At 42.7% G+C, this 27,262-nt stretch overlaps 2 protein-coding genes across 3 annotated transcripts in view; one reads left to right on the plus strand and one right to left on the minus strand.

The window, feature by feature from the left end:
* Positions 1 to 1,507: 1,507 nt before the first annotated feature.
* Positions 1,508 to 27,262, minus strand: part of tbc1d9b (TBC1 domain family member 9b) — a 45,026-nt gene continuing 19,271 nt past the window's right edge. The window contains exon 22 of the mRNA XM_028960766.1: positions 1,508 to 1,615. Within this exon, the coding sequence (XP_028816599.1) occupies positions 1,523 to 1,615 (93 nt within the window). The 3' untranslated portion in view covers positions 1,508 to 1,522. The remainder of the gene's footprint in view (positions 1,616 to 27,262) is intronic.
* pmt (phosphoethanolamine methyltransferase) lies at positions 10,878 to 22,178 on the plus strand. Of its 2 annotated transcripts, none has more exons than XM_028960768.1 (12): positions 10,878 to 11,030; positions 12,012 to 12,189; positions 12,642 to 12,797; positions 12,892 to 13,028; positions 13,145 to 13,302; positions 13,396 to 13,584; positions 14,439 to 14,528; positions 14,612 to 14,701; positions 14,781 to 14,903; positions 14,986 to 15,117; positions 16,256 to 16,372; positions 21,961 to 22,178. In XM_028960768.1, exons 1-12 carry the CDS (start codon positions 11,021 to 11,023, stop codon positions 22,069 to 22,071), a joined length of 1,491 nt encoding a protein of 496 aa, XP_028816601.1. In that variant the 5' UTR covers positions 10,878 to 11,020; the 3' UTR covers positions 22,072 to 22,178. The 2 variants fall into 2 exon arrangements, with proteins under 2 accessions (XP_028816601.1, XP_028816602.1); XM_028960769.1 differs by lacking the exon at positions 21,961 to 22,178 and adding an exon at positions 16,579 to 16,639.

Raw genomic sequence — 27,262 nt, forward strand, 5'->3', positions numbered from 1 at the left:
TGCATTAATTTACATTTACAGCATTTATCAGGCGCCCTTATCTAGAGTAACTTACAATCATTAGTTACAGGGACAGTCCCCCTGGAGCAACTTAAGGTTAAGTCTTGCTCAGGGACACAATGGTAGTAATTGTGATTTGAACCTGGGTCTTCTGGTTCATAGGCGAGTGAGTGTGTTACCCACTAGGCTACTAACACCGCGTCTACTTCCACAACAAAAAGAAAGTGAAGGGTTTGTATGTTGGAGGACAGGGGCAGTGGTGACAGGGGACAGGTAGAGACAAGGGACAGCGCAGATGGTAGAGCTGCGACGCGACATCATCTGCCGGATGGCAGAACGTTGTTTTTAATTCTGCCACGAAGGCTGGATACATCAGCGACGTGGAAGTGGGGGTACTCACTGGCTGACCTCCTGTGACAAACATTCAATGAGGGTGGCCTGCCAGACCACTTGAGCACATAACACAGCAAATTCCATGGGGTTAACCCTGTAAGACCCAAATATAGAAAAAAAATTGCAAAAAAATTTGGACCTCTCAGATATTGTTTTAGTAGGCCTCTGATGTAGGAATTAAAGTTGGGCCTAGTTGTGAGCAGAATTTCTGTATTTGTACTCACTTTGCCTGAACTGGTATACAGAACATTTAAGCATTCATTTGCAGGGTTGTTCACTTATTTAGCCCCATAGCAGTATATATCATAAGTAATAATCCCACAACAATCATATTTTTTATGAATAAGCATTAATTAATAACATTTTTTGGAAATAATTATTTGGTCACATTCAGTGTGGTTTGAATGAAGTCTGTGTTTATTTGCAGTGATAGTCCCTAAGACAGTTCTTTTCATCTGAGAAGCACAGACGAACATTGCACTTCATACTCAGTGTTTGATGTTACTGAATCTCCCCTTGAAAGGAATCATCATTTCATCCACAGAGTTGTGTTCTTCAGGTACCACCTGCAGGCATCTTTCCCTAAATGAATTTAGCCATGGTCTGAGTTTCCAGAGTTTGTCCTTCTTTTCCATCTCTGACACAGTTAAATTGTTTATAAAGTGTAATGAAGTCAACAGAGATTGGAATCTGTTCCGGGACATCACATCAGAAACGGGGGTGTACCGTGTGTCTGTCTCCCAATACATACGGACTCCAGACATTTGCATTAGGCACATCTTCAGGTACATGCCAAGCATCATCTCAATTTCCTTATTATTGGTGTTTACAGATGTTCCATTTTTTTGTAAGCTGTACTCATTTGTGTTTCTTGTCAGAGTATCAATCACATCTTCCGTCACAAACTTTTGGAAGTACTCCAGTGGGGTCAGGAGGGAGGTGGCATCATTGGTGATTTCTGAACCAGAAAAATCTGTATTAGGACTGATAAACTCCTTTTTCAACCAACGAAACCTGTCACGGGGCACTGTGTGTTTTTTTGGTTGGGGCTTGATGTCCACATCATCATTAGCTGAGCAGTCAATGGGTTGGTGGTTTTCTTTGTCCATTTCACTTACATCCTCATTCTCTAAATCACTTGCATCGGTGTCATCCAAGTCCAAAATCGCTCTCTCCTTTTTGGACGGCAGCAATCACATTCTGCATTGGTGGCATTCTGAAACTGAGAAGGTTTGGAAAAATGTAATTAAATATGTGAGTAACACATATAGGTCTTATATTGTAGCAGATAAACAAAGAATAGACAGGGTAGTAGACCATGTATCAAGGGTAGAGAGCTAAGTATTATCCATCAAAGTATAAACATTTCAATGCAAATGCTGATCAAAATTCCACTACATTCAAACAATGCTGTCTAATTGGCATATTATAGTGTACTTATCATACTAAAAGGGACACATGCATCCCCCCCAGAGCACTAACAGGTTCCCATTCACACCTGTCCCTAAACAATGCATCAGGCTACCACTCTGACCCAACGTTGTAGAATTACAATATAGACATAATAAGCTCTAACAGAAGGCTCGGTCATTCTGTCATGGTTCCGGCGCGGGACCAGATTGTGAGCGTGTGTTGTAAGAAATGAGAAACCCTGGTGCGGTTGGACGCAAGGAGGTAGGTAAGTTTCCTACAGTTTAATAAACGAACGACAGCCGGCGTGAGCCCTAACAACATTTGAAACTTTTCTGGCAAGATGGCACTGGTGAGGTTTGCTGCCGTCGTGACTGCTCTGACCTCGGTTAGCTTGTTTTTGTCTTAGAAACTTTTTTTTAATAACCTTTCACCAGAAATCCACCACCATTGAGTGCATTAAGTACAGTAGAGACACTCTTGTTTCTATTCGTATACAATGCACTTACAATACGAAGATTTTAACTGCTCCGGATCCCATTCCATTGAAACCGGACATGGACACTGCCATATGCAAGCTGCATGAGGCACTTACACAACATCTAATGCAACACCGGGACGCCGTGCTTATTGTGGCAGGGGATTTCAATAATGCCAGCCTTAAACGCACAGTGCTAAACTTTCACCAGCATGTCACCTGCCCCACCATGGGGGATAGGACATTGGACCATTGTTACACAACAATTATGGATGGTTACAAGGCATAATCTCGTCCACTGTTCCTCATCTTCCTCATGCCTAAATACAAACCAAGGCTCAAACAGGACATTCCGGTTCGGAGGGAGGTAGCACGCTGGATGGACCAAAACAGCTTTGAGAACATTAACGTGTATACAGAAGCGGTTGTGAATTTCATTGGGAAACTAATGGACGATAACGTGCAGAAAACGATCGTCAGAATGTTTCCCAATAAGAAGCCGTGGGAGGATAAAACCATCCGCGATGCTCTGAGATCTCTGCAGTTTGCTTACCATCCATGCCATCTCTCATCTCCTCCACACAGCACTCACCCACCTGGACACTCGAAAGGGAAATTATGTTAAAATGCATTTAACACGATAATCACTTCCACACTCACCAGCAAGCTGGTGCACCTGAGATTTAGTTAATCTCTCTGTCAATGGATCTCCAACTTCCTAGTTGGGAAACCACTCTCAGCACTGGAGTCCCCCAGGGCTGTATTTTGAGCCCCCTGCTGTACTCTCTGTACACCTACAACTGTGCAGCGACTACAAACTCCACCACCATCATTAAGTTTGCTGACGACACTGTCGTGGTGGGCCTGATCTCTGACAACGAAGAGACAGCCTACCTGGAGGAGGTTGGAAATCTGGAGAATTGGTGCCAGAGGAAAAATCTCCACCTGAACGTCAGCAAGACAAACGAGTTAATAGTGGACTTTAGTACCAAGCAGGTGAGGACCTACCAGACCCCTATCATCAGAAGCCCAGTGGAGAGAGTGGACAGCTTCCGATACCTCTGTGTTCACATCACGCAGGATCTGTCAAGGTCCTGTCACATCAACGCTGTGTTGAAAAAGGGCCGGCAGCATCCCTACCACCTCAGACGGCTGAGAGACATTAGACTGCCCTCCAAGAGAGCTGTCTACTCCTGCACCATAGAGAGCATCTTGATGGGAAACATCTCAACCTGGTTCGGGAACAGCACCATGCAGGACAGGCGAGCACTACAGAGGTCAGCTGAATGATCTTGGCAACATCTGTACCAAGATCCCTGACCTTCAATCAATCTACAGCAAGCAGTGCTGGACCATGTCCAGCAAGATAGTGAAGGACCATAGCCAACCCAACAATAGACTGTTCAATAGACTGCTGTGATCAGGGAAGCGTTTCAACTCCCTGAAGGCCAACACAGAGAGAATGAGGAGGAGCTTCTTCCCACAGGCTATATGAGCTCCCAACAACCACAACACTTCATAAAACTCTAATACACTCCAGCACTTTCACTTTCAATCACTTCTGGACTCACCCCCAGAATCCTTGCACAAACTTTTTACTACAAACTTTTTTTTTGTACTTTTTACTTTACACTCATTTGCACACCTTCACCCTACCTGTAACACATATTTTAGGTTCATTGTATACTTGCAAAATTTGCAATACTGTGGTCTATAGCAGTCGCTAAAAATGTCATATCATACCGTGTATGACTGTGTATGTGAATTGTGTAATTTAAATTTGACATCTGTGTGTAAACTGAAATAATATCTAAAATGCTGTTAACAGCCATCTAAAAGTATTAGTGCAGATGCCTCTTCCAGTCCAGCACAGCTGGAAAGCTCTGATGGGGTTGTGGATATGCCATTCACACGATAAATGAGGACTTTACATCGAGATTTGATGTGTGGGAGAAAACAATGAACCCCGGTGCAGTGGGATGCAAGGAGGCAGGTAAGTTTGGTAGTAGTGGGTAACACAATCCCCTATGAACCAGAAGACCCAGGTTCAAACCCCACTTACTACCATTGTGTCCCTGAGCAAGACACTTAACCCCAAATTGCTCCAGGGGGGGACTTTCTTCCGGTTTACTATGCGATCGAGACCCGGCGTGAGCCGCAACATTACACAGATGTTGTCATTTTTGTTTGCAGAGGAGAGAGGATAGGAGATGAGATGAACAGGAGAGGTCTTACTGGTAGCAGGTTGAGTCGGAGCCAAATCGAGTTGACGGATGTCGATTAATGACTGAGCAGCTAGCAGTGGCCATCTTGTCAATTTATAGGAGTTTATAGGACACAGCAGGAGTCGCATTACCTCGTTTCCGTGTTGCTCTCAGTCACACGGATGGAATCATTTGACAGACAGTTTGTTTTATTTTAGCAGGGGAAAATAATTTGTTAACATTTTTTCTTAAAAGAAATAGGAATAGTTTCCAGTCTCTAGAAAATGAATCCTTTTACATTTTTTCTTTAACAAGAAATTATTTTAAAACATATATCATTAAAATAAGGTTTCTGTTTTAAAAGTGTGTGTGTGTGTGTGTGTGTGTGTGTGTGTGTGTGTGTGTGTGTGTGTGTGTGTGTGTGTGTGTGTGAACATGGGGATCTGTGAGGGGATGCTTCCTACATACCATTGTGTGATATATCTTTTGGAAAAATGGGGTATTCTACCATATTCAGTGAGTATACAAATAGCGTATTTTAAAAATAGGTATTGTGTTTAAACATGTTTAACACTGAAACAGTAGGTCAAGTAAAACCATACACTTTAAAACAGGGTGTGAAGTGTGTGAACAGGGAGTGTCCTGTGTCCGTGAGGTGATGGGGATCATAAACCATCAACAATGGTCATTGCTGCAAACAGCTTCAAGTGAGCAATAAATTGTGGTTGATAAGGTTTCTATTTTAAAAAGATAGTCTAAGGGATGGATGGTGGGAATGTCTGATGGGATGGGAAAGGTGTAATCTTTTCTAAAAGGTTTTGTTCATAAATATATTTGTTTGATAAACAGAAGTCCTATTGGTATGTCTGCTGTTAGAACCTTAAAAACTTTTTGTAGAAAAACAGAAGGTGTTTTTTATAATTACCATTATACCATTATATAATTCACTGTCTGCTTATTCATTTTTCTCTCTGTGTGTAAATTGAAATTATAGTTTGTTAAAGTTTTTGTGTGGAATGTCATATGACAACCCATAAATGAGACACTTTTGGATAGTTCATAAAACAACGTAAGGATTAGTTTTATTTTAGCAGGGGAAAATTATTTGTTAATATGTGTGTGTGTGTGTGTGTGTGTGTGTGTGTGTGTGTGTGTGTGTGTGTGTGTGTGTGTGTGTGTGTGTGTGTGTGTGTAAACATAGGGATCTGTGAGGTGACGGAAGGGGTGAGAAGGTAATGGGAAGGTTAATGTTAGGGAGGGGTGGACAGAAAGAGAGGGAGAGAGAGGGGGAAGGGTCATCAAACACTTTACCTCATATCGACAGGTCATAAATCATCATAAAGTGTATGTAAACACTACTACAGTAGCTTGGAAAATGTAATATATTCATCATTATTATTATCAAGATAAATTATTTCACTATATGGACACATGTTAATTTTCAAAGAAGTTTCATGCTGCAGTGAAACATTGACAGTGTTATTTGCTGATAACCAAGTTCGGCAAGTTCAAGCTAAAATTTTGAACTGAGTGCTCTCTGCATGGGTTTTGCATTTTTTTCACTTTTACTATATTCAAAAGCAAATACAGTTTTATCAGTAGAACTTATTACATTCAACGGGCGAGATCTCACATGACTGATATGGGTTCATAAATCCATCAATAAGGAAAGTTCACATTTACTTTCCATCTGCTTTTCTCCACTTGTTTAAACAGCTTGCGTAAAAGGTGAACAAATCTCATGGAAACAATAACAACATTAAACCAGTGTGTCTCAATCATGTATGCTGAAGGTTATGTTCATTTTAGCCTTACAGCTGGCAACTATTGTGGTTTTTCCAGGAACAGGCTGAGAACATTTGGCCTAAAGCAAAAGAAATGCTCAGCTCTAGGCAGTGCTGGACGAAATATAAAAACATGTACATCAGATAAAGTCGCAATTTTTTTAACAAATCACCAAACAATGACCTGACCGCGAACAGACACAAACAGGATAGTTTTATATAATTGGTCAACACGATTAGGAAACAGGATGAACATGAAACTCCGGTCCAAACTCCAGACCTGGATAAACCCCTGCCGGACCGGATCATGACATTACCCTACCTCGTAGGCATGACTCCTTGTGTGCCATCAAAAACGGTCCATGAAAGGGGGGAGGAAGTTAATAAGGATGAGTGGTGACCTTCCTGCACTGACGGCTTCAGGCCCGGGATAAAGCACGGCTCATCTGTGGGGGACCGGCATCCTGTCCGCCGTAAACAGTGCCTGCCACTCCGGTCAGTCTCCAGCATTCCCCACTGGGAAGTCTGCTGCTCTCCTTGTCTCGGTTATCGCCGGGAGCACTCCTCGACCCCACGGTAGATTTCGTAGGCCACCAAACTCGACACCCTCCACACCACGGCTGCGCCTAGAACCAGTGACAAAGGGCAGCCCAGGCAGAGTCCAACCCTTATTGGGAACAGGTCCGACTTGCTGCTGCACGCTCCTCTGGTACAGGGACTGAATGACCCATCACCTCAGAAAGGATCAAGAGCTTGTCCACAGTTCCTGCTACTTGGCGCATAAGTGCAAATAAACAGTCAGGACCCGTTCCCCAACCCGAAGGCACAGGGAGGCTACCCTCTCGTCCCCCTGGTTAAACCCCAACAAACAGACTGAGAGTCTTGGGGCTAACAAAAAGCCAACCCCAGCCCTCCGCCTCTCATCCGGAGCAAAGGAGAGTGTCCAACATCTCTCAAGAACTTGGGTTTCATTTTAAGCCAATGCTATGTGTCGAGGTGAGTCCGACTATATCTAGCTGGTACCGCTCAACCTCTTCCACAACCTCATCCCCGCCTGAGAGGTGATGTTCCATGTCCCAATAGCCAGTTTCCTTGTCCATGGACCGGATTGCCAAAGCTCCCGCCTCTGTCTCCCACTCAATCCACATTGCACCGGACCCTTCATGTTCCTCCTGTGGGTCCACAGTTGGATGAGCCGATGTATCCGGTTTGGGATGGGCCTGGCCGGGCCCCATGGGCGAAAGCCCGGCCACCAGGCGCTCACTCATGGGCCCCAACCCCAGGCCTGGCTACAGGGTGGGACCCCAGTAACCCTCTGTTCCGGGTACACTTGCTCTTTGTTCTTTCTGTCATGAACAATCTTCTGAAACCTTCTTTGTTTTACCCTTTACCTATGACCAATTTGTCATGGGAGACCCTACCAGGGGCACCAAGTGCCCCAGACAACATAGCTCCTAGGATCATTAGGGCTCTCAAACTCCTCCACCACGATAAGGAGGAGGACACCCAGTGGCGTGCCAGACAAATAATTGCCTGCCTTCTGCCACCAGTGGAGCAAGCGATGCCTGAGCGTGCTTCACCCCTATGCACGTGATGCACATGGGGTGGGGGTCCTTCCCTGATATCATGAACCCACAGGCGACGGGGCAATGGTGGGACACGACGTCCTTTGTCCGAGAGGACCCTGCTGGAGAGGGGTCAGCCATTAAGATATAGGGTGGCAGTAGCCTACAGGGTAACACACTCGCTTATAAACCAGAAGACCCAGGTTCAAATCCCACTTACTACCATTGTGTCCCTGAGCAAGACACTTAACCCTAAGTTGCTCCTGGGAGACTGTCCCTGTAACTACTGATTGTAAGTCGCTCCTACCACCTCACCTTGACGCATTAGACGGTATTCAGAGGGCACCAGGGTTGAGACCACTGATCCTCCACAGAAGCTAAGCAAAAGGAAGACCTCAGTACCTCGAGGAAGGCAACTGCAGGCCTGAATTTTGCAGTGAGGTGCTTGACGGATCGCCTGTGAACTGTAAGCAGGGGGCAGCCACAGTCCAGGCGCTGAGGAAAGTCTGCAGATCTTCATGGGGAAGAGTGCGAGAAGGCCGTTCCGGTGGACTGCAGAAACTGATATAGGGGAGGTGGGGCTCCTGGTGTGCAGCTGCCATTGGTCCATCATGCCCAAGTCGTCCTCCTGAGTGCACGGCAACAAACTCCGCCTAGTTTCCTTTCCAGCCCATATGAATGGAAACGCAACCGGAGTGTAGAGTCACGTCACCGGAATCAGAATGTGAGCACGTGTTGGAGGAGACGAGGAGACCTCTGTGCGATTGAACGCAAGGAGGCAGGTAACCCTCCGAGTTACTCTGCGAACGTGAAACAGCGTCAGCCACGACACCACGCGGATGTTGTCGTTCGCGTTAGGGTACAATAGAGGACAGGACAGGATGAGAGGAAAGAGTTCAGGAGAAAAGGATTCGATCAGGGCAGGAACGGTCTTACGAGGTGGTGAGGAGAGAGGAGCCAAGTTGTGATGACGCATGTCATTCAATGACTGAGCGGCTGGCAGCGGCCATCTAGCCAATTTATAGGAGTCACATTACCTTGTTTCATCATGTGACATGTAGACCCTGTTCTCATTCTCCCTTCAGCCCAAACTTCTTTCCGACGTTGACCTCAGCTGCTGTACGACAATCCCGCTGTAACACAAACACAGTCGGGCCAATAGATGGAATGCTTCAAGCCCACAGACAATAGCACGGAAACCAGAAATTACAACTCTGGTTGCGTTGGCGCTGCTCGCGCCACTGTTGTCGGTGACGTCACGTGTCCCAGTTCCGGGACCTCATCACTGCTGACCGCCCCCATGACTTAAGGTGGGCCCTGTTTATAAGATACACTGACCTACCCTCAACCAATACCCAGTCTTCTCAAATCAATCCATCAGAGTCATTGAAAGTCAGGCTGATGCAACACACAAGTCCAGCCATAGCCAGAACATAGCCAGCCATTATTAAGATTCAATTAAGATTCGCCAGTCAGTGGAAAAGTAGAACAGAAACATAACAGCCATTAACACAGTACTACAATTCCATGTACTTGACACAGGGAGGGGAGCTGGTTACTCTGCCAGTAGGGATGTGCAGCGAGAGGGGCTGGGGTGTAATAAGCGGTTGCCGGAGGGTCAGGGGCCGCTTCCCTGTGCAAGGCAGGGAGCGACGCAAGAAGTGTATGGAGACAGCCCTTGTGCTGTTTTATTTGTGTTTAATAAAGCATTGTTTCCCAGAATGTCCCACCGTTAGCTCATGGACGTAATAGTTGGAGCTTCCCAATGATGTTGTTATCTTCAACAAAACTATTACCAGCCAAGTCCTATGTATTCGACACTTAACTCTAGGGAATCTGTATAGCATAAGAGTTAATATTAGTCTCACAAACAGATGACAGACTTTTTGTGCCATTATGCCCAAAAATAGCATTACTCAGTGTACACTATTCACAAGAAAAGGCACAGCTGTACAATCTGAAAAAAGAACAGTGCTTTGGTGAGGGCAATTGACAGTTCAAGCTGTTTATTACTACTCATTTTAGGTATATAGTTAATAAAATTACTTTAGTAGTAGTAGTAATTATTCACTCAGTTATCCGAGCCATAATAGCAACAAATGTGTAAGGCATTGCAAAGGCTGCAAGTTCATCTTACAAATTAAAATCTGCATTTGTTAGCTTGTTTTCATCAGTGTGAGTAGCCTGGAGGGGCGGGGGTCATCATTTGTTTTTAATGTCATGTGTAGGAATAGTAGGCCACTTGAGTTCTTCTTCTGAACTTTGGAAGTGCGTTGTTGGAAGGACAATAAATCGGCGAATTATCTCTGACACAGTAGTTACACAATGACACAACTGGACTGTTTCCAAGATTCTGATGTAAAACTGGGTAATACCTTCTTAGGTATTTAAATTATTATATTCTTTTTTAAGCGTTTTGCATGCAAATGTCTATGACGGGTGTGTAACTGAATAACCTTGTGATGTTTAATATAGTTTATAATATATGTAGAATGAATGAATAGGACAGACACTGCACATACTCTTCTCCCGTCTGACTTCGTGGTTTCTTTTTTACCAAGCGCATGAGGCAATGTTGCGTAATCCGAACAGAGCCCCCGCATAATGGCGTTCTGGCCTCGTCAGCAAAAGTATGGCGAGAAGCGGTTCAAACCCGGGACAGCAGCGACAATACCGTCAACTAGTTGCGCGCGCGTGGCATAATCACGCATCAACGATAAAGACTTTTACAAATAGGAGGATACCAATCAGATCTATAGCATCTGTGTGATGGCATGCATGTCCATGCGCTGGCCAATAATTTTCCACACACAGCATCGGACGGTCTCCAGAAGCCTCCCACCTATAGGTGTTTACGGCAAGGAAGCTCTCGAGCCAGCAGCACCGTTTTAATCCATTCATAAGGAACCCGGTCAAACTCTCACACCCCTCCGATCCCGCGCACACGAGTGGTCGAACACACCTGCCGGTTCACGCGATTGGACTGAGCCGCGATATTTAAAGAGCGGCGTTGAAAACTTGTTAGTACCTGTTTTCATGGTCCAGTACCTCGCAGTTTTACAACCAAGCTTCGGGACGATATCTGGGCCTTGACACTTCTGTTTTAAAAAAGAAATATATATATATATGTATGTTTGTAGTTCATTTTGAGCAGTAATTAAGGGAGATACATTTTGTTTCCTTGACATGGAAAAAGGTAAGGTTTATTGGAGATTTTTTGTGGCTAAATACAAGTCAAATTGCTAATATTGAATGGTTAATATGGGTTACTTCTAAGTCGAAATCAGTTTCCTTTTGTTATAAATATGTTCTGTTAAACATGATTAATATATTGTATAAATATAGATTACAAATATGAACAATGCAATGAGTTACAGGAGAGTATACTGTCTAACTTTTACAGTCTAAAACAACTGAAAGAATTGTCTAAATTTATACCCAGTTAAAGAATAAAAAGATGGCTAGGTGGCCCATTTAAATGGAAACTAGCACATTGTTAAAAATTAAATGATTAAAAAATAAATGATTAAAATCAATATAATACCTCAACCATCAACAAGCTGCAGTTACCCTGGATGACAAAGAGAAACACAAAAAAAATTTTGTTTCTACTGCCTTACTGTTAAACAAACTTTAATAGAACCCACTTTAATAGAACCCACGCCGCCTGTGGGTTCAGGGAAGATTTCCTTCAAGGGAGCATCCACAGAACCTACAAGTTTACAAAACTGAATGTTTGGGGCTGTTGCACTGAACAAGGGAGGAGAGCAGGTTGCACAAGGTGCAGCTTTATTTTAAATATATTTTCATTAATTAAGATATCCCATCATACCACCCACTGTTTGCTATTATGGTGAAACTCTTGAGTGACAACACTTAGTGGTCAAAAATCGCAGTTAACATGGCAACAATCAGGACACTTGGGTACACTGAGATCAATTTACAGGTTACCTATTTACCTGTTTATTCAGTTGAGGTACTAGTGTGGGGGAAAATAGTCAGTTAAATATATAGTTAATATAGTTTATATATAAATACATAGTTCATTTATATACGTTTCAATGAAACAAATTAGATAAATATTACTTAAATGATATGCATTTCAAGAGGTTGTATGGATTTTAACTTAAGACTTTTTAACTTTCTACAGTATTAAGTTCTTTCTCTCACTCAAAAGGTGCTGAACGTCAAAATATGACAGAATTCTGGAAGGAGCATTCCCAGAATGCAACAGTAGAAGAAATGATGTTGGATTCTAATGCCCAGGTTCTCACTCAGCATGAGCTCCCTGAAATTCTTTCACTGCTACCTGATCTGACAGACAAAGATATCCTGGAATTGGGTTCTGGTATTGGGTAAGTTTTCCTATTCAGAAATAGAGCTTAATATTTTCAAGAACATTCCAGCATATGAAGATTATACCCTAAGATCACACTTACCAAAGGACGGATAATGCACACAAACCTCACGCAAAGTTCTTCTGAATGTTGATGTGCAGGACTAGATATTTCTGTACTTCAGATAATCAAACATTGCATATTCATACCACTGACATAACTTCCTTTTGCCAACCAAAAGTTTTTTTCTCATTTATTTATGTGGTATTTCTGTATCTATTTAGAGAACTTGTAAAGGTCTGCCATTATTTATATAGAAACCTGAAAAATTCTACCAAATTCAGCAAACAGAAGTTTGTTGTTCACCTTGAAATTACTTATTGAGTGGGATTAACGATTTCAGCAGTCAGGACTGAATTTAAAAACAAACATCTGTGAACCTTTTAACCAGTAACCTTTGACCCTTATAGGCGATACACGTGTCACCTCATTCAGAAGGCTCATCACGTGACTGCAGTGGACTTCATGGAGAAATTTGTTGAAAAGAACCGAGCAGACAACAGTCACCATAACAACGCTGACTTCATCCAGGCTGATGTTACCCTACTGGACTTTGACAAAAACAGGTGCTTGTTTGTCAGTGATTCATGATCCAAAGTTCCCGTCCAGCAGAAAACAAATGACAAATTTGCTGCTGCCCTGTCTTTCTTTTCTTCTCAGTTTTGACCTGATTTTTTCGAACTGGCTCATGATGTACCTGAGCAACGAGGAGCTGAGCTCACTGGTTACAAAGATACTGAGTTGGCTCAAGCCAGGAGGATATTTGTTTTTCAGGGAATCTTGTTTCCACCAGTCAGGTTAATTGTCAAATAAAATAAAATTTTCATACTCTTCACCTCTATGCAATGCCATTTACATTCCGCCGGAAACTCATGCTGCGCTGATCATGTGTAATATCATGTTCGTTCTTCAGGAGACAATAAGAGAAATTTTAACCCTACCAACTATAGAAGTCCTGCCATTTACAACGAAATAATGTTGTCAGCACAGTGGAATGAATCAGATGGGACAAAAAAAAAGTGCTTTGGGTTTGACATGGTTCTGTCCAAACCAGTGCAGACGTATATCAAGGTAAACATTTGAAGCAAAAGTGATAAAATCGGAATGTCTGCATTGATTTTGCTACCACAAAATACATTTTTGTTGCACTCCCTGCTGATCTAGATGAAGAAAAACCAGAATCAGGTCTGCTGGCTGCTGCAGAAAAGCCCCCGGAGCACCACTCAGCCAGGAGGCTTCAACACATTCCAGCAGTTCCTGGACAGCCAGCAGTACACACGTCGTGGCATCCTACGCTATGAGAAGATGTTTGGATCTGGTTACGTCAGTACTGGAGGACCTAAAACGACAAAGGTGGGGCGCAAAGTGGGATTAGGATGGTACTAACCTAGAGGGTAACATACCATTGAACCAGAAGATCACAAAGTCGCACTGGACATGGGACATGGACAAGTCTCCTTAAGGGTTTGGCAAATTTATTAAAAATAATAAAACTTATAAAACACATGTACTTAAGAATTCACAGCCTTTGATATGAATCTCAAAATTGAGCTCGGGTGCATCCTGTTTCCCCTGATTATTGTTGAGATGTTTCTGCAGCTTAATTGGAGTCCACCTGTGGAAAAAAACAGCTGATTGGACATGATTTGAAGATGCACACACCTTACTCTATAAGGTCCCACAGTTGACAATTCATGTCATAGCACAAACCAAGCCTGAAGTCAAAGGAATTGTCTGTAGACAGGATTGTCTCAAGGCAGAAATCTGGGGAAAGTTACAGAAAGATTTTCCTGCCGCTTTGAAGGTCCCAGTGAGCTCAGTTGCCTCCATCATCTGTAAGTGAAAGAAGTTCAAAACCACCTAAACTGAGAGATGAGGAGAGAAGTGCCTTAGTCAGGGAGCTGACCAGGAACCCAATGATTACTCTGTTAGACCTCCAGAGGTCCTTTGTGTATATAGGAGAACCTTCTAGAAGGACACAGTCTCTGCAGCAGTCCAACAATCAGGCCTGTATGGTAGAGTGGCCAAACGGGAATCACTCCTTAGTAAAAGGCACATGGCAAAAGGCACCTGAAGAATTCTCAGACCATGAGAAACAAAAGTCTCTGGTCTGATCAGACAAAGATTGAAAGGGGAATGACCCTAAACACACAGATATCTGAGTGGCTGAGTTGTCTCTTATATTAACTCTTTGTACCTCTGGACAGGAATTTGTCGACCTCTTGAATCTAACACCTGGCCAAAAGGTTCTAGATGTGGGATGTGGCATAGGTGGAGGAGACTTCTACATGGCAAAGGTTAGAGTGTCATGCATTTATCATTCATATCAGCACAGGTCTAGCATGCTTACTTTACTCACTGTGTGCTTTTGAATTGATAGAATTTTAGAGTTGAGGTCTTGGGAATGGACCTATCATCCAACATGGTGGACATTGCAATAGAAAGGGCAGTACAGGAGAAGTTGGCATTGGTAAGGCATCAATGCTGAGTGTAGTTTCATTATTAAATTTCTCGTTTGACAGGTCTTAACGAATAACTGCTGCTTTCAGGTGCAATTTGAGGTAGCTGATGCCACAAAGAGGGGTTTCCCAGAATCATCTTTTGATGTGGTTTATAGTAGAGACACCATCCTGCATATTAGTGAAAAACTGGACCTCTTCAAACGCTTCCATGTAAGCATGTGCGGCCTATGATCACAGTTTTATTGTTGAAGTGATCTTTCCATCTCTCATCAATGGGTTGCCCTTTTTGCAGTCCTGGCTGAAACCTGGAGGCAAGCTGCTGATCAGTGACTACTGTTGTGGTGAGAAGCCCTGGAGCCTCCAGTTTGTGGAGTATGTCAAACAAAGGGGCTACATCCTCTACACCCCACAGAGATATGGCCAGGTATAGCAGATATTAGGAAAAGCTATTGTGCATGATTATATGATATGAAATGTGTTGATACAGTTGAGGCCAAAATTATTAGCCCCTTTTATGAAATTAGACGACACTCTTGATTTCTCCATGAAAATGACCATTAACAACAAGTGTTTGTTTTTTTGGAAACAAATAGTCAATAAATAACAAATTAGGATATTTTATTGATACACAGAGCTGAAACAAGAAATGGCCAGACTAAAATCCAATTGAACATCTTTGGAGAGGTCCTAAATCCTGTGCATGACACTTCTCATCCAACCTCATGGAGCTTTAGAGGTGCTGCAAAGAGGAATGGGTGAAACTACCCTAGGATAGATATGCCAAGCTTGTGGCATCATATTCAAAAAGACTTGAGGCTGTAATTGCTGCCAAACGTACATCTACATCTACTTATGTACATGTGATTTCTTTTTTATTTTAATAATTTTTCCAAAACGTGATGTTCAAAGAGATGTTCAAAGCTGTTCATACTTTCTGGATGCACTGTATATAAATAGTTTGCAGCATAACAGCCTATACTGGGACTGGTTTTACAGGATCATTTGGCTGACAGTATAGTGTGAACAGCAGGGGGCAGTCCCGTACTACCTTGATGTGACTATGCAATTACAGCCACGGCCTGTTTAGTTTCATACAGAACTTGTACCTGGCAATTATGCAACATACAGCAGTTCTAGACACTGTGAATCTCTTGGAAATAGCAGTGTAGCCATTATCATGAGCCTCTACTCTCTTCTTTCTGAGCTCCAGACTGATTTTCTTTGTTTTTGGCAACATGAGTAACAGTAGTCCCTCTATGTGCAAGTGCCCTATTCATTGGAGTGGTTTCAAAGCTGGTTGGTTAATTAATGTAGATGTGTTTTGAAAGCAAACATTCATATGGGGCTAATAGTTTTGATGACCTAATTTTTAATTATATTTGTTAGTAAACAGAATTTTATATTATAAAATGGATGAGTAAATACCACTGGTAAATGTTTGATTATATCAAGATTCATCAATGCTGCAAACATTTGGAAGAGGTTTAATAAAATGTTCCATAATAATTCCTGGGGTCTAATGATTTTTGCCTCAACTATATGCATCTCTATTTATTGACCAGATGCTTGAGGAGGCTGGATTTGCCAATGTACATGTTGAGGACCGAACCGCACAGTTCATTGAGGTGATACAGGATGAGCTGCTGAAGGCAGAGGCTATGAGAGAGGAATTTACTGAGGTGAGAAGACCCTCCTCCTCACCATACACCAGACTTCACACTTGACTAAAACCATGACCTACAGTATTCACAGCACTTCACAGATTAAGTAACAGCCTTATTCAATATGGATTAAACTCATTCTACCTCAAAATACTACACACAATACCCCATAATGCCAGTGGTTCAACATACAGTATAGGCCACTGTGTTTTCTTTATTTTCAGGAGCATCTACATTGGTAGATTCTCACTGAAGGCATTAAAACTATGACTGAACACATGTGGAGTTATGTACTTAACAAAAAGTGGAGACCTGGCCTCCACAGTCACCGGACCTGAACCCAATCGAGATGGTTTGGGGTGAGCTGGGCCACAGAGTGAAGGCAAAGGGGCCAACAAGTGCTAAACACCTCTGGGAACTCCTTCAAGACTGTTGGAAAACCATTTCATGTGACTACCTCTTGAAGCTCATCGTGAGAATGCTAAGAGTATGCAAAGTAATCAGAGCAAAGGGTGGCTATTTCGAAGAAACTAGAACATAAAACATGTACAGTGGGCAAAAAAGTATTTAGTCAGCCACCAATTGTGCAAGTTCTACCACTTAAAAAGATGAGAGAGGCCTGTAATTTTCAACATAGGTATACCTCAACTATGAGAGATGAAATGAGAAAAAAAAATCACATGCTGATTTTTAAAGAATTTATTTGCAAATTATGTATTTGGTCACTAACAAACAAGCAATATACCTATAACTATATATAAATATAACTTATTCTGTAAAAGGCTCCTCTGCCCTGCACTCTACCTGTATTAATGGCCCCTGTTTGAACTCATTATCAGTATAAAAGACACTTGTCCACAACCTCCAACAGTCACACTCCAAACTCCACTATGGAGCTGTGTAAGGACACCAGAAACAAAATTGTAGACCTGCACAAGGCTGGGGATCTCCCAAAAGAGTAAGGGCCTAGCAGACCCTGGGTACCTCTCGAACACCATCCAAAGTCTCTTTATATAGGTGTAGGTGACCAATAGGCAGATGGTAGGTGGAGCTGGTAGGTCAACTTAGGTCAACCTAAAAGAGACATAGGTAAGCAGCTTGGTGTGAAGAAATCAACTGTGGGAGCAATAATTAGAAAATGGAAGACATGCAAGACCACTGTTAATCTCCCTCGATCTGGGGCTCCACGCAAGATTTCACCCCGTGGGGTCAAAATGATTACAAGAACGGTGATCAAAAATCCCAGAACCACACGGGGGGACCTAGTGAATGACATGCAGAGAGCTTCTGGATGATCCAGAAGAGGATTGGGAGAATGTCATATGGTCCGATGAAACTCTACTTGTGTTTGGAGGAGAAAGAATGCTGAGTTGCATCCAAAGAACACCATACCTACTGTGAAGTATGGGGGTGGAAACATCATTCTTTGGGGGTGTTTTTCTGCAAAGGGTGACTGATCCGTGTAAAGGAAAGAATGAATGGGGCCATGTATTGTGAGATTTTGAGTGAAAACCTCTTTCCATCAGCAAGGGCATTGAAGATGAAACATGGCTGGGTCTTTCAGCATGACAATGATCCCAAACACACCGCCTGGGCAACGAAGGCGTGGCTTTGTAAGAAGCACTTCAAGGTTCTGGAGTGGCCTAGCCAGTCTCCAGATCTCAACCCCATAGAAAATCTTTGGAGAAAGTCTGTGTTACCCAGCAACAGCCCCAAAACATCACTGCTCTAGAGGTGATCCGCATGGAAGAATGGGCCAAAATACCAGCAACAGTGTGTGAAAATCTTGTGAAGACTTTGACCTCCATCATTGCCAACAAAGGGTATATAAAAAAGTATTGAGTTGAACTTTTGTTAGTGACCAAATACTAATCTTCCACCACAATTTGCAAATGGCCTCCATGATCCACAAATAAAGAAATTTGGATCCACTAGGACTTTTCCTAGTGTCTTGAACCTGATTGAACATTTTCAGAGCTCTGAAAATAATTGAGCTTGAGAGATTCTGCAAAGATGAATGGGAGAAACTGCTACAAAATAGGTTAAAAAGAAAAAACTTGAGGCTGGTATTGCTGCCAAAGGTGCTTCAACAAAGTATTGACAAAATGTGGCAAAAGTGAAGTGCTGTGTTTACTACATTCTACATTCTGATCAAAGTCCCAATTTACCAATTCTGTATGTTATGTATACACAGCTGTACTGCAAATAATTGACTGTTGATGATTTATTGATGAATTAAAACTTTTATTTTGCCACGGCAACAAATAGAGAATAGTAAGTTCTGCATGAATGTCAAGATCATTTAGGATGTCCAGATATTTTTAATTTGGCTTCATTAAGAGACAGCGCTTCAGCTGTCAGATTGTTTTAGAGATTAATCCAAAACATGTGAATGCGTGCGCGGCAAATAGTAGTATGTGTGCAACGAAAAACTGGTGAATGTGCGAGCTTTGTATATAGATGCATAAGGAATACCTAATGTATATGCAAGCTAATATTATAATGAGGACTGTGCAGAGAACATTGCCAGTGGTTGGCTTGCCAAGCTGCTTGAACAGTCACCTTATCGTGGCGGAGGAGTTTGATACCCCTAATGATCCTAGGAGCTATGTTGTCTGGGGCACTTGGTGCCCCTTGTAGGGTCTCCCATGACAAATATGTCTTTGGTAAAGTCAAAGTGAAGTGATTGTCACATGTGATACACAGCACAAAGTGCACACAGTGAACTAGGCCCCCACTGCCACCACTGACCACTAAAGGGTGAAACAAAGAACATTTCAGAAGATCTTTCATAGTAGGAAAAACAAAAACTCCTAGTACCCAGCCCGGAGGGTTAACAGGGTCCTACCCTGGAGCAAGGCCTGGGATTGGGGCCCGTGAGCTCTCGTCTGGTGGCCATGGGGCCCGGCCAGGCCCAGCCCGAACCAAATACATGGGCTCGTAAAATTGTGGACCCACCACCTGCAGGAGGAACATGACGGGTTTGGTGCAATGTGGATCAGGTGGCAGACCGAGGTGAGAGCTTTTGGTTGACCCTTTTTGAAGTCCCTGGGACGAGTGGTAACAGCATGACCTGGAGGGGCGTGATTGGGAGAAACGGCCGGCCAAATCTGAACTCGAATGGTGTTTCGTTATTGGACTTCTGTGCAAGCCACTGTTTGTCCATACCGAATGTTCATATATAAAGATGGCCATCGGTACACTTGGTACCAGGGCAGCCTAGGTTGCAGGTTGATTATTGACTTTGTAGTCATATCATCTGACCTGCGGCCATATGTTTTGGACACTCGGGTGAAGAGAGGAGCGGAGCTGTCAATTGATCACCACCTAGTGGTGAGTTGGATCAAATGACAGGGGAAGATGCCACGTAGGCCTAGCAGACCCTCTGGTTAGGAGGAGGTTAAGGGAGCTGTCAAGGCTGAAGAAGGAGGCCTACAGGGCATGGCTGGTCTGTGGGTCTCCAGAAGCAGCAGAGAGGTACAAGACGGCCAAGCAGGGTGCAGCAGTGGCAGTCACCGAAGCAAAATCTTGGGAGTGGGAGGACTTCAGTGAGGCCATGTGGAAAGACTACTGAAAGACTACGCTCCAAAGAGGTTCTTGCAAGCCATCCAACGCCTCAGGAGAGGAAGGCAGCAACTCGCTCACACTGTTTACAGTGGCGATGGGGAGCTGCTGACGTCAACTGGGGCTATAGTCGGGCGGTGGAAGGAATACTTTGAGGAGCTCCTCAATCCCTCTGATGTGCATTCCAAGGAGGAACCAGGGCTGGAATGTCCAATCTCAGGGGCAGAAGTTGCTGAGGTTTTCAAACAGCTCCACAGCACTGGAGCCCCAGGGGTGGATGAGATCCATCCTGGGTATCATGACTGGTCCCCATTTTTAAGAAGTCACAGGTAACACTTTATGCTATTTCTACACATCCTATTTTACCCTAAACAAGTGAGTTTTCAGCGGCTCAAACCTTATGAACCCTAGTAAGAAATTTCTCACCTGGTAAGTGTTACGTCCCTGGATGGATGCTCCCACGTTTTCTGTGTGGCTGGCTGTGTTTTTGTGACCTGTCTCTTTTAGGTTGACCTAGGTTGACCTACCAGCTCCACCTACCATCTGCCTATTGGTCACCTACACCTATATAAAGAGACTTTGGATGGTGTTCAAGAGGTACACAGGGTCTGCTAGGCCCTTACTCTTTTGGGAGATCCCCAGGGTCCACGGAGATCTGCAACAGGCTCCATTGGGGATCTCTTTTGTGTGTCTAGTTGCTTTGTGTGATAGACCCTTTTTTGTTAGCCTGTGTTTACATTACATTTACATTTTACATTTACATTTACAGCATTTATCAGACGCCCTTATCCAGAGTGATTATCAGTCTTACAATCAGTAGTTACGGGGACAGTCTCCCTGGAGCAACTTAAGGTTAAGTGTATTGCTCAGGGACACAATGGTAGTAAGTGGGATTTGAACCTGGGTCTCCTGGTTCACAGGCGAGTGTCTTACCCACTAGGCTACTACCACCCTTGTTAGCCTGTTAGCTTTATGTGCCCTTTTCGTTAACTTTTGTGCGTGTTTAAGTTATCCCTGCAGGAACATCTCTTCCTTTAGGCTGTACTGATGTTGGTTAGCTGTGCAGAGTCCACTGTTATATTGTATCTGTTAGCTCACTGTAAATAAAAGCACTGTTTGTATGCTTTGTTTGGTTTGTGTATAACAGTGGACCTCCTCCTCTCCACACCCTTGTCGCGTTTCTTAGACCCCTAGACTTAGGAACCTAACAGTAAGACATTGCCATTCATCTTAATCCAATACACGGGTGAAATTTTCAGTGAATAGGGTGTTGAGCAAGGCAGGTACAATTGATAATATTTAAAAATGTTGAGCGCAGACAGAGATCATCACTACATACAGATTTAAAACATTCTTTATTCTTTATAACTTTCATTTCTAAAACAGATTTCCTGACTGTAAACCTCGCTCAACTCCCGGTATTATGGTTAGTGCAACCTGCTGATCGGCTTTTAAGGTGAAACTGTGAATTCTAATAAGGAACTGCCAATAAGGAACTAACTTCAGCGTGGTCTGTGACAATGCCATTAATGGCTTGACTCTCAAGTGATTCCTGCCATTTTTCCATGATGGTTAAATCCACTGTCTCTATTCTGTCTGAATGTCCAGAGCCCACAGGACCAGCTGGGCACCCGGCCAGTGGCAATGCTCTCTGCATGGTTCTCATTATAATATTAGCTCGCACATACACTATGTATTCCTTACGCATCTACATTTCCTTGCACACATACTACTTCTGCTGCGCACACATTCACATAGATTTTTTGCACATCACATATGACATTTTTGAAGAATATATGGTGTATGCTTGAGGTTTGAATGTAAATGTGAGAGGAATATAGGGTGTGTGTAAGAAGTTACTATGTAGATGTGTGCAAAATATATGCTGTATTCTTGAGGAATATATGGTGATGCGTGAGGAAAGGTGTGAGTTTTTCTTGATATATGGGCTAGGCAGTTTTGGCAAATGGCTTCATGCTTTCTGCAATCAGCATTCAATCTCGGGTGTGTAGGTGTTTGTCTAATTAAAATGAGTTTTTCAGGAATTCTCATTGGAAGATTATGATGCCATAGTGAACGGCTGGACTGAAAAACTACTGCGCTGTCAGAAAGGGGACCAACGCTGGGGACTCTTCTATGCCACAAAAAACTGAAACTGAGAGGGAGAGAGAGAGCGAGAGTGAAACCATTGTACATTTTTGCTTTCTCAGAAATGTTCTTTTAAAAAAAAAATAAATACTTCTGTGTTCGCCCAAATAAACTGTCTCTGAATGTTTGAAATGCCTCATGTCTTTGAGAGCAACGTTTTGAATGATTTTAAACACTTCCGATACCTCCTGGTCATCGGTGCAGACTGTGCGTGATGGCCTAAAGCGCTGCAGACGGTGGCCACCGCCTGTGACAGGGTGAAAGGGGAAAACGACTGAGCTGCTGTGTAACAGTAACTCCATGAGCCATACCTGGCCCTTCAGCGCAGTTGCAGAATTGGTTGGTAAGGACTATGCGTTGCACTTTAACATCTGCAACTCTGACAATATCCATATCATGTTCATATCCACATTAATACTCTATGTATTATAGTTCATATATGCATGTCTTGTTATAGTTCATAAGCATTATGCATTATCTGTCTCTCTTTGTCAGTTAATGCATCAGACCCTGGTGTTAAGGCAAAGCAGATTTGGATAGATGTGCTCTGCCTCAATGACCACCAGTGCTGAACATTCACAGATAATGGCAATGGCATGATGCCTATGAAGGTAAGGAACAACTCCACTAAATCTCCTTTCCATTTTTCTCTCTCTTTAAATGAACACTAATTAACACTAGAACTACCAGGTTTTTCTGACCCCCCTCAGCCCTACCAGAGGCAGACCAAATGGCCCCTTGATTTCAAACTAAAAACTCCATCACCGACAGTTGGCTCCCATTTATTCGTAAATGGGTGGTCCATTGGAATGTGTCACTTCGATTTCACCCCAATAAAACATGTGAAACATGTTCGATTTCTCCCCCATAAAACATGTAAAAATATTTGTCCCCGTGTAAAAACAGCTGAGCCACATGGCCCCTCTCTGGTAGAGCTAGGGGGATGGGGCCACTGTAGGGTATGGGGAGGATGATTCTTTGCTCAGTGGCACATTGGTGTGTGAAATCGAAGATTCGAACTGGTAACCTTCCAATTATGGGTCCACTTCCTTACCTGCTAAGCCACCACTGCCCCATAATCATGAGAGGTTAGCATGAGAGGAAACTGTCATCTATTACAACAAAAAAAAATCAACAACTATGCAGCCATGTTACATTTTCACTTACGTTACGTTCACGTTACGTCATACGTTGTTTTGGTTGCATAGGTCTTCAGTAGCAACATAAATGTATATTTATCTGTTTATATTTATTTGACAAATCTGCTGACACGATTTCTCCCCTTAATGTAAATATCCATTTCCTTCAATATTATTTCATGCCTTGTCTGCACCTGCAGTTTAATTGAATAGGCTAAGAACTAGAAAATCAGGTGTAGAAAATGAATGGGTATCACACTACACTTACTTATAGTGTAAACTGATTTATAGTTTACTGTGGGAAGTTTTACTTTTTCCTCCTAGATTTGTCTGCCAAATTTCTGAAACAGTGTATTTAGGTGCACGTGCACAATGATCATTTTGGACATGAGCAGTGTGATCGTGCTGCAAGTGCATTTGGTGGCAAAAGAGATTCAGAAACCTTCAGCTTGACTGTGGAATCGTTTATTAAAATATGTTTCATTGTAAATATTCAATTTTAAACACAAATTGTATACATTAATTTGCATTATCTGCATAACTACCATATACAGTTTATAATATAATAAATACTGTCTGACAGTGGTGTTTTTCACAAGAGCAGGTCCATTTCCTTGTGTGATAAAATGTTCTGCTATAAAAAAAATTCTATGCTCTTTCTATATAAATCCAGTTTTGGCTTCAGCGAGAAAGGCTGTGGAAAAGGTGGACATCAGCCTATTGGTGTCTACGGCAATGGCTTCAAGTCAAGTCAAGATTCTCTGATCTTCACTAAAAACGGCGGAGGCCAGAGTGTGGGGATGCTATCTGAAAGCTTCCTGCAGGCCATCAAGGCACAGGCGGTGATTGTGCCCATTGCTCCCTTCAACTAGCAGACCAATATCCTTTCAGTACTCAGCCCATCTTTGACTGTGAGTCTATGAACATAATATGGATGAACTAGGGTATGATGAACAATACATCTTGTGCATTTCAAGATGAGTAAAGGTATTATCACACAACTCTCTATTGTAATCTCTATGTTACAATAGATTTTTCAGTTTTCTTATTCATTTCAGTCTAGGTTTAGGAGTGCATAATTCATTTCAGTATGAATTTTATGATCTGCAAAATAAAAACACTGATGCTGCTCACGCACTGTCCAGAAAACTCTGCCACTGCAGAATGCATGAATGGGGTTGATAAAATTTTTGCATATGTCTATCTTACTGATCAGAGTGAAGATCGAGAAGCTGGAAGTATTTAGATATTTAATGCCAAGCCTATGCTAACCTTACCAAACAGCTGCCTTATTCCAGGAGTGTCCAGACTTGTTTTAATGAGATGGAAAACTTGAACCAATTTTACTTTACTTTATTTTATTTAGCAGACTTACAAGAGGAAGACACCAGCAATTCTCGTTTGATTTCTATAGGATTTTGAATTTACAAAACTAAGAGCCCTGATAAGGTCTAACTTGTCAGCAAATAGCAATTTTATGTGTGGGACATGTTTCATTATATTTTTAGAATTAGCTGAGGGCAATTAAAAATTAATCTTGGGTTGCAGCTAGCCTGTGGCCGTGGGCCATATTTTGGAAACCAGAAAGGTCTTTAAGGCCCTTGCATTTTGGTGCAACTAATAATAAAAAAATGTGTCTATCACACTGCATCCAGCTACTTTGTTACATCTCTTATAACATGAGCATGTGTGTTAACTCCAGCAACTGCCTGCTGTTTAGCTCCTTTAACCTCTTTTTTTAATTCCACTTTACTTTGTGTAACATCAGGGATTTTTTCCTTAAACCCATGTTTATAGCATTCGGCTGTTATAATGGCATGTTAACCTGGTGAACCAGATGACTGTGTGTACAGTACGTATATAATTAAATGAAAATTAGGGATGAAATAAAACTGTATAAAAACACTCAGGAATGTTTTAATTTCCTTAATATTAATATTTCAAATAAAAAGTTCAAAATCAATAAAAAAAAATATCGGTGCCACACCATGACTGCACCCAACCACACCTCATTAAAAAAGCAGAAAAAACACACAAATGCATGTGCTTTTGTGAAGAAATGGATTATTGACCTTTGGGGCAGCCCTATAGTCTACCAAGCTAGTACTAAAGAACAGTGGGAGACAGGACAGAAAATAGTAATCATGCCCAATTATATTTAAATTGAATTGATATTTAAATTTCCCTGGTATACAAAAGACAACAAATAAAACGGATTTAGGCATTGGTCCAGAATCAAAACACCCCAAATTCATGGCTTTGCAGTTTAATTAATAATTCCTCTTTACCCCAATTTTACACCCCTCAGAAGATGAGAAACCAGAATTTGACTTCTGACAGAGATGAGTTTGACATCCGACTGCCAGAAATTCACTCTAAAGAGGTCAATGGGAAATTAAAGGGGACCATATCTGGGACTCATAGGACTGATAACAACGTGCCATCCATGGACAACTCACAAAGAGTGAGTCACTGATCTTCCTTCACCATGTGGATCAACTGTAACATGTGTGTGTTGCCTACTGTTCCATAGAAGTGAAGCCTATACTTCTCTGCTTTGGTGTCAAACTGTGCATCTTCCGGACTTTCTTTCCAAATGTTTTTGCACCTTCTTAGTTGCAGGGTGGGATGACAGGGGAATAAAATCAAAGTAATTGTTTGAATTAGTAAGTTCAGAACTAAAACCTACATTGCAGTTAGCCAGCAGGGGCGCTAGTCCAATGTATAATGTTAGCTCCCTGCATTTCCCTGCACCAACTACACTATATAAAGACCCACGTGACATCACATCCTTTCTGATTGTCGATCCAATCTGACATGTGTTTGACATCCACTAAAAAAAGTGGGTAAGGAAGTGGACCTGTAATCAGAAGGTTGCCAGTTCGAATCCCGAGCCACCAAGGTGCCACTGAGGTGCTACTGAGTACCATCCCCACACACTGCTTTCACAATCAGAATGAACGTGTCACTATCACATTTGGGTTTAATCGAAAGAACAAGGAACATTATGGCATCAGGATGTATCATAAGATTCGACTCAACAAGTCATATGAGAAAGTGGGCTGCAAGTTGAAGGTACCATTATCGGTGTGGCTTTATTAGCTTTAAATGGATCAAATACACATTCACATGGAGGATGATTGCTACTGACTATGTCTTATTTGCTGATTAATGGACAGCCTTCAGGCCAGAGGTCAGGTGTTATAGGAGTCAGGGTTATAGGAGTCATCGAATGCAATTTCCTGAAACCAGCTCACAACAAGCAAGACTTTGAATACACCAAGGAGTACAGGTGGGCTTGCCCTTCCTTTTCTCCCCATTCCCTGAGTTCATTACTTACATCGTCATCGTCGTCATCTTCCTCCGCTTATCTGGGTCCGGGTTACGAGGGCAGCATCCCAAGTAGGGAATCCCAGATCGACCAGTAAATCGAGAGCCTTGCTCTCTGGCTCAGCTCCCTCTTCACCAGGACAGATCGGTTCAGCGTCCGCATCACTGCAGACGCTGCCCCAATCCGCCTGTCAATCTCCTGCTCCCTTCTTCCCTTACTCGTGAACAAGACCTCGAGATACTTAAACTCCTCCACTTGAGGCAGGACCTCTCTCCTGACCCAGAGTTGGCAAGCCACCCTTTAATGTCGAGAACCATGATCTCAGATTTGGAGGTGCTGATCCTCATCACAACCTACCCAGCAAGAGCTGAAGGTCAGAGACTGATGAAGCTAGGAGGACCACATCATCCGCAAAAAGCAGAGACAAGATTCTCATGCTAACAAACTTGACACCCTCCACGCCATAGTTGTGCCTAGAAATTCTGTCCATATAGGTTATGAACAGAACCAGTGACAAAGGGCAGCCTTGGCGGAGTCAAACCCTCACCTTCCATGCCCCCTCCATCACCCTAGCAAGGATAAATAGCTGGTCCACAGTACCATGGCCAGGACAAAAACTACATTGCTCCTCCTCAATCTGAGATTATCGATCGGACCCTCATGTCCAGTACCTTGGATAGTTAAAACACACCCTCTGGTCCCCCTTCTTAAAAACGGGGACCACCA

Source organism: Denticeps clupeoides, chromosome 18 (genome assembly GCF_900700375.1).
Source record: "Denticeps clupeoides chromosome 18, fDenClu1.1, whole genome shotgun sequence".
Classification (NCBI taxonomy): domain Eukaryota; kingdom Metazoa; phylum Chordata; class Actinopteri; order Clupeiformes; family Denticipitidae; genus Denticeps; species Denticeps clupeoides.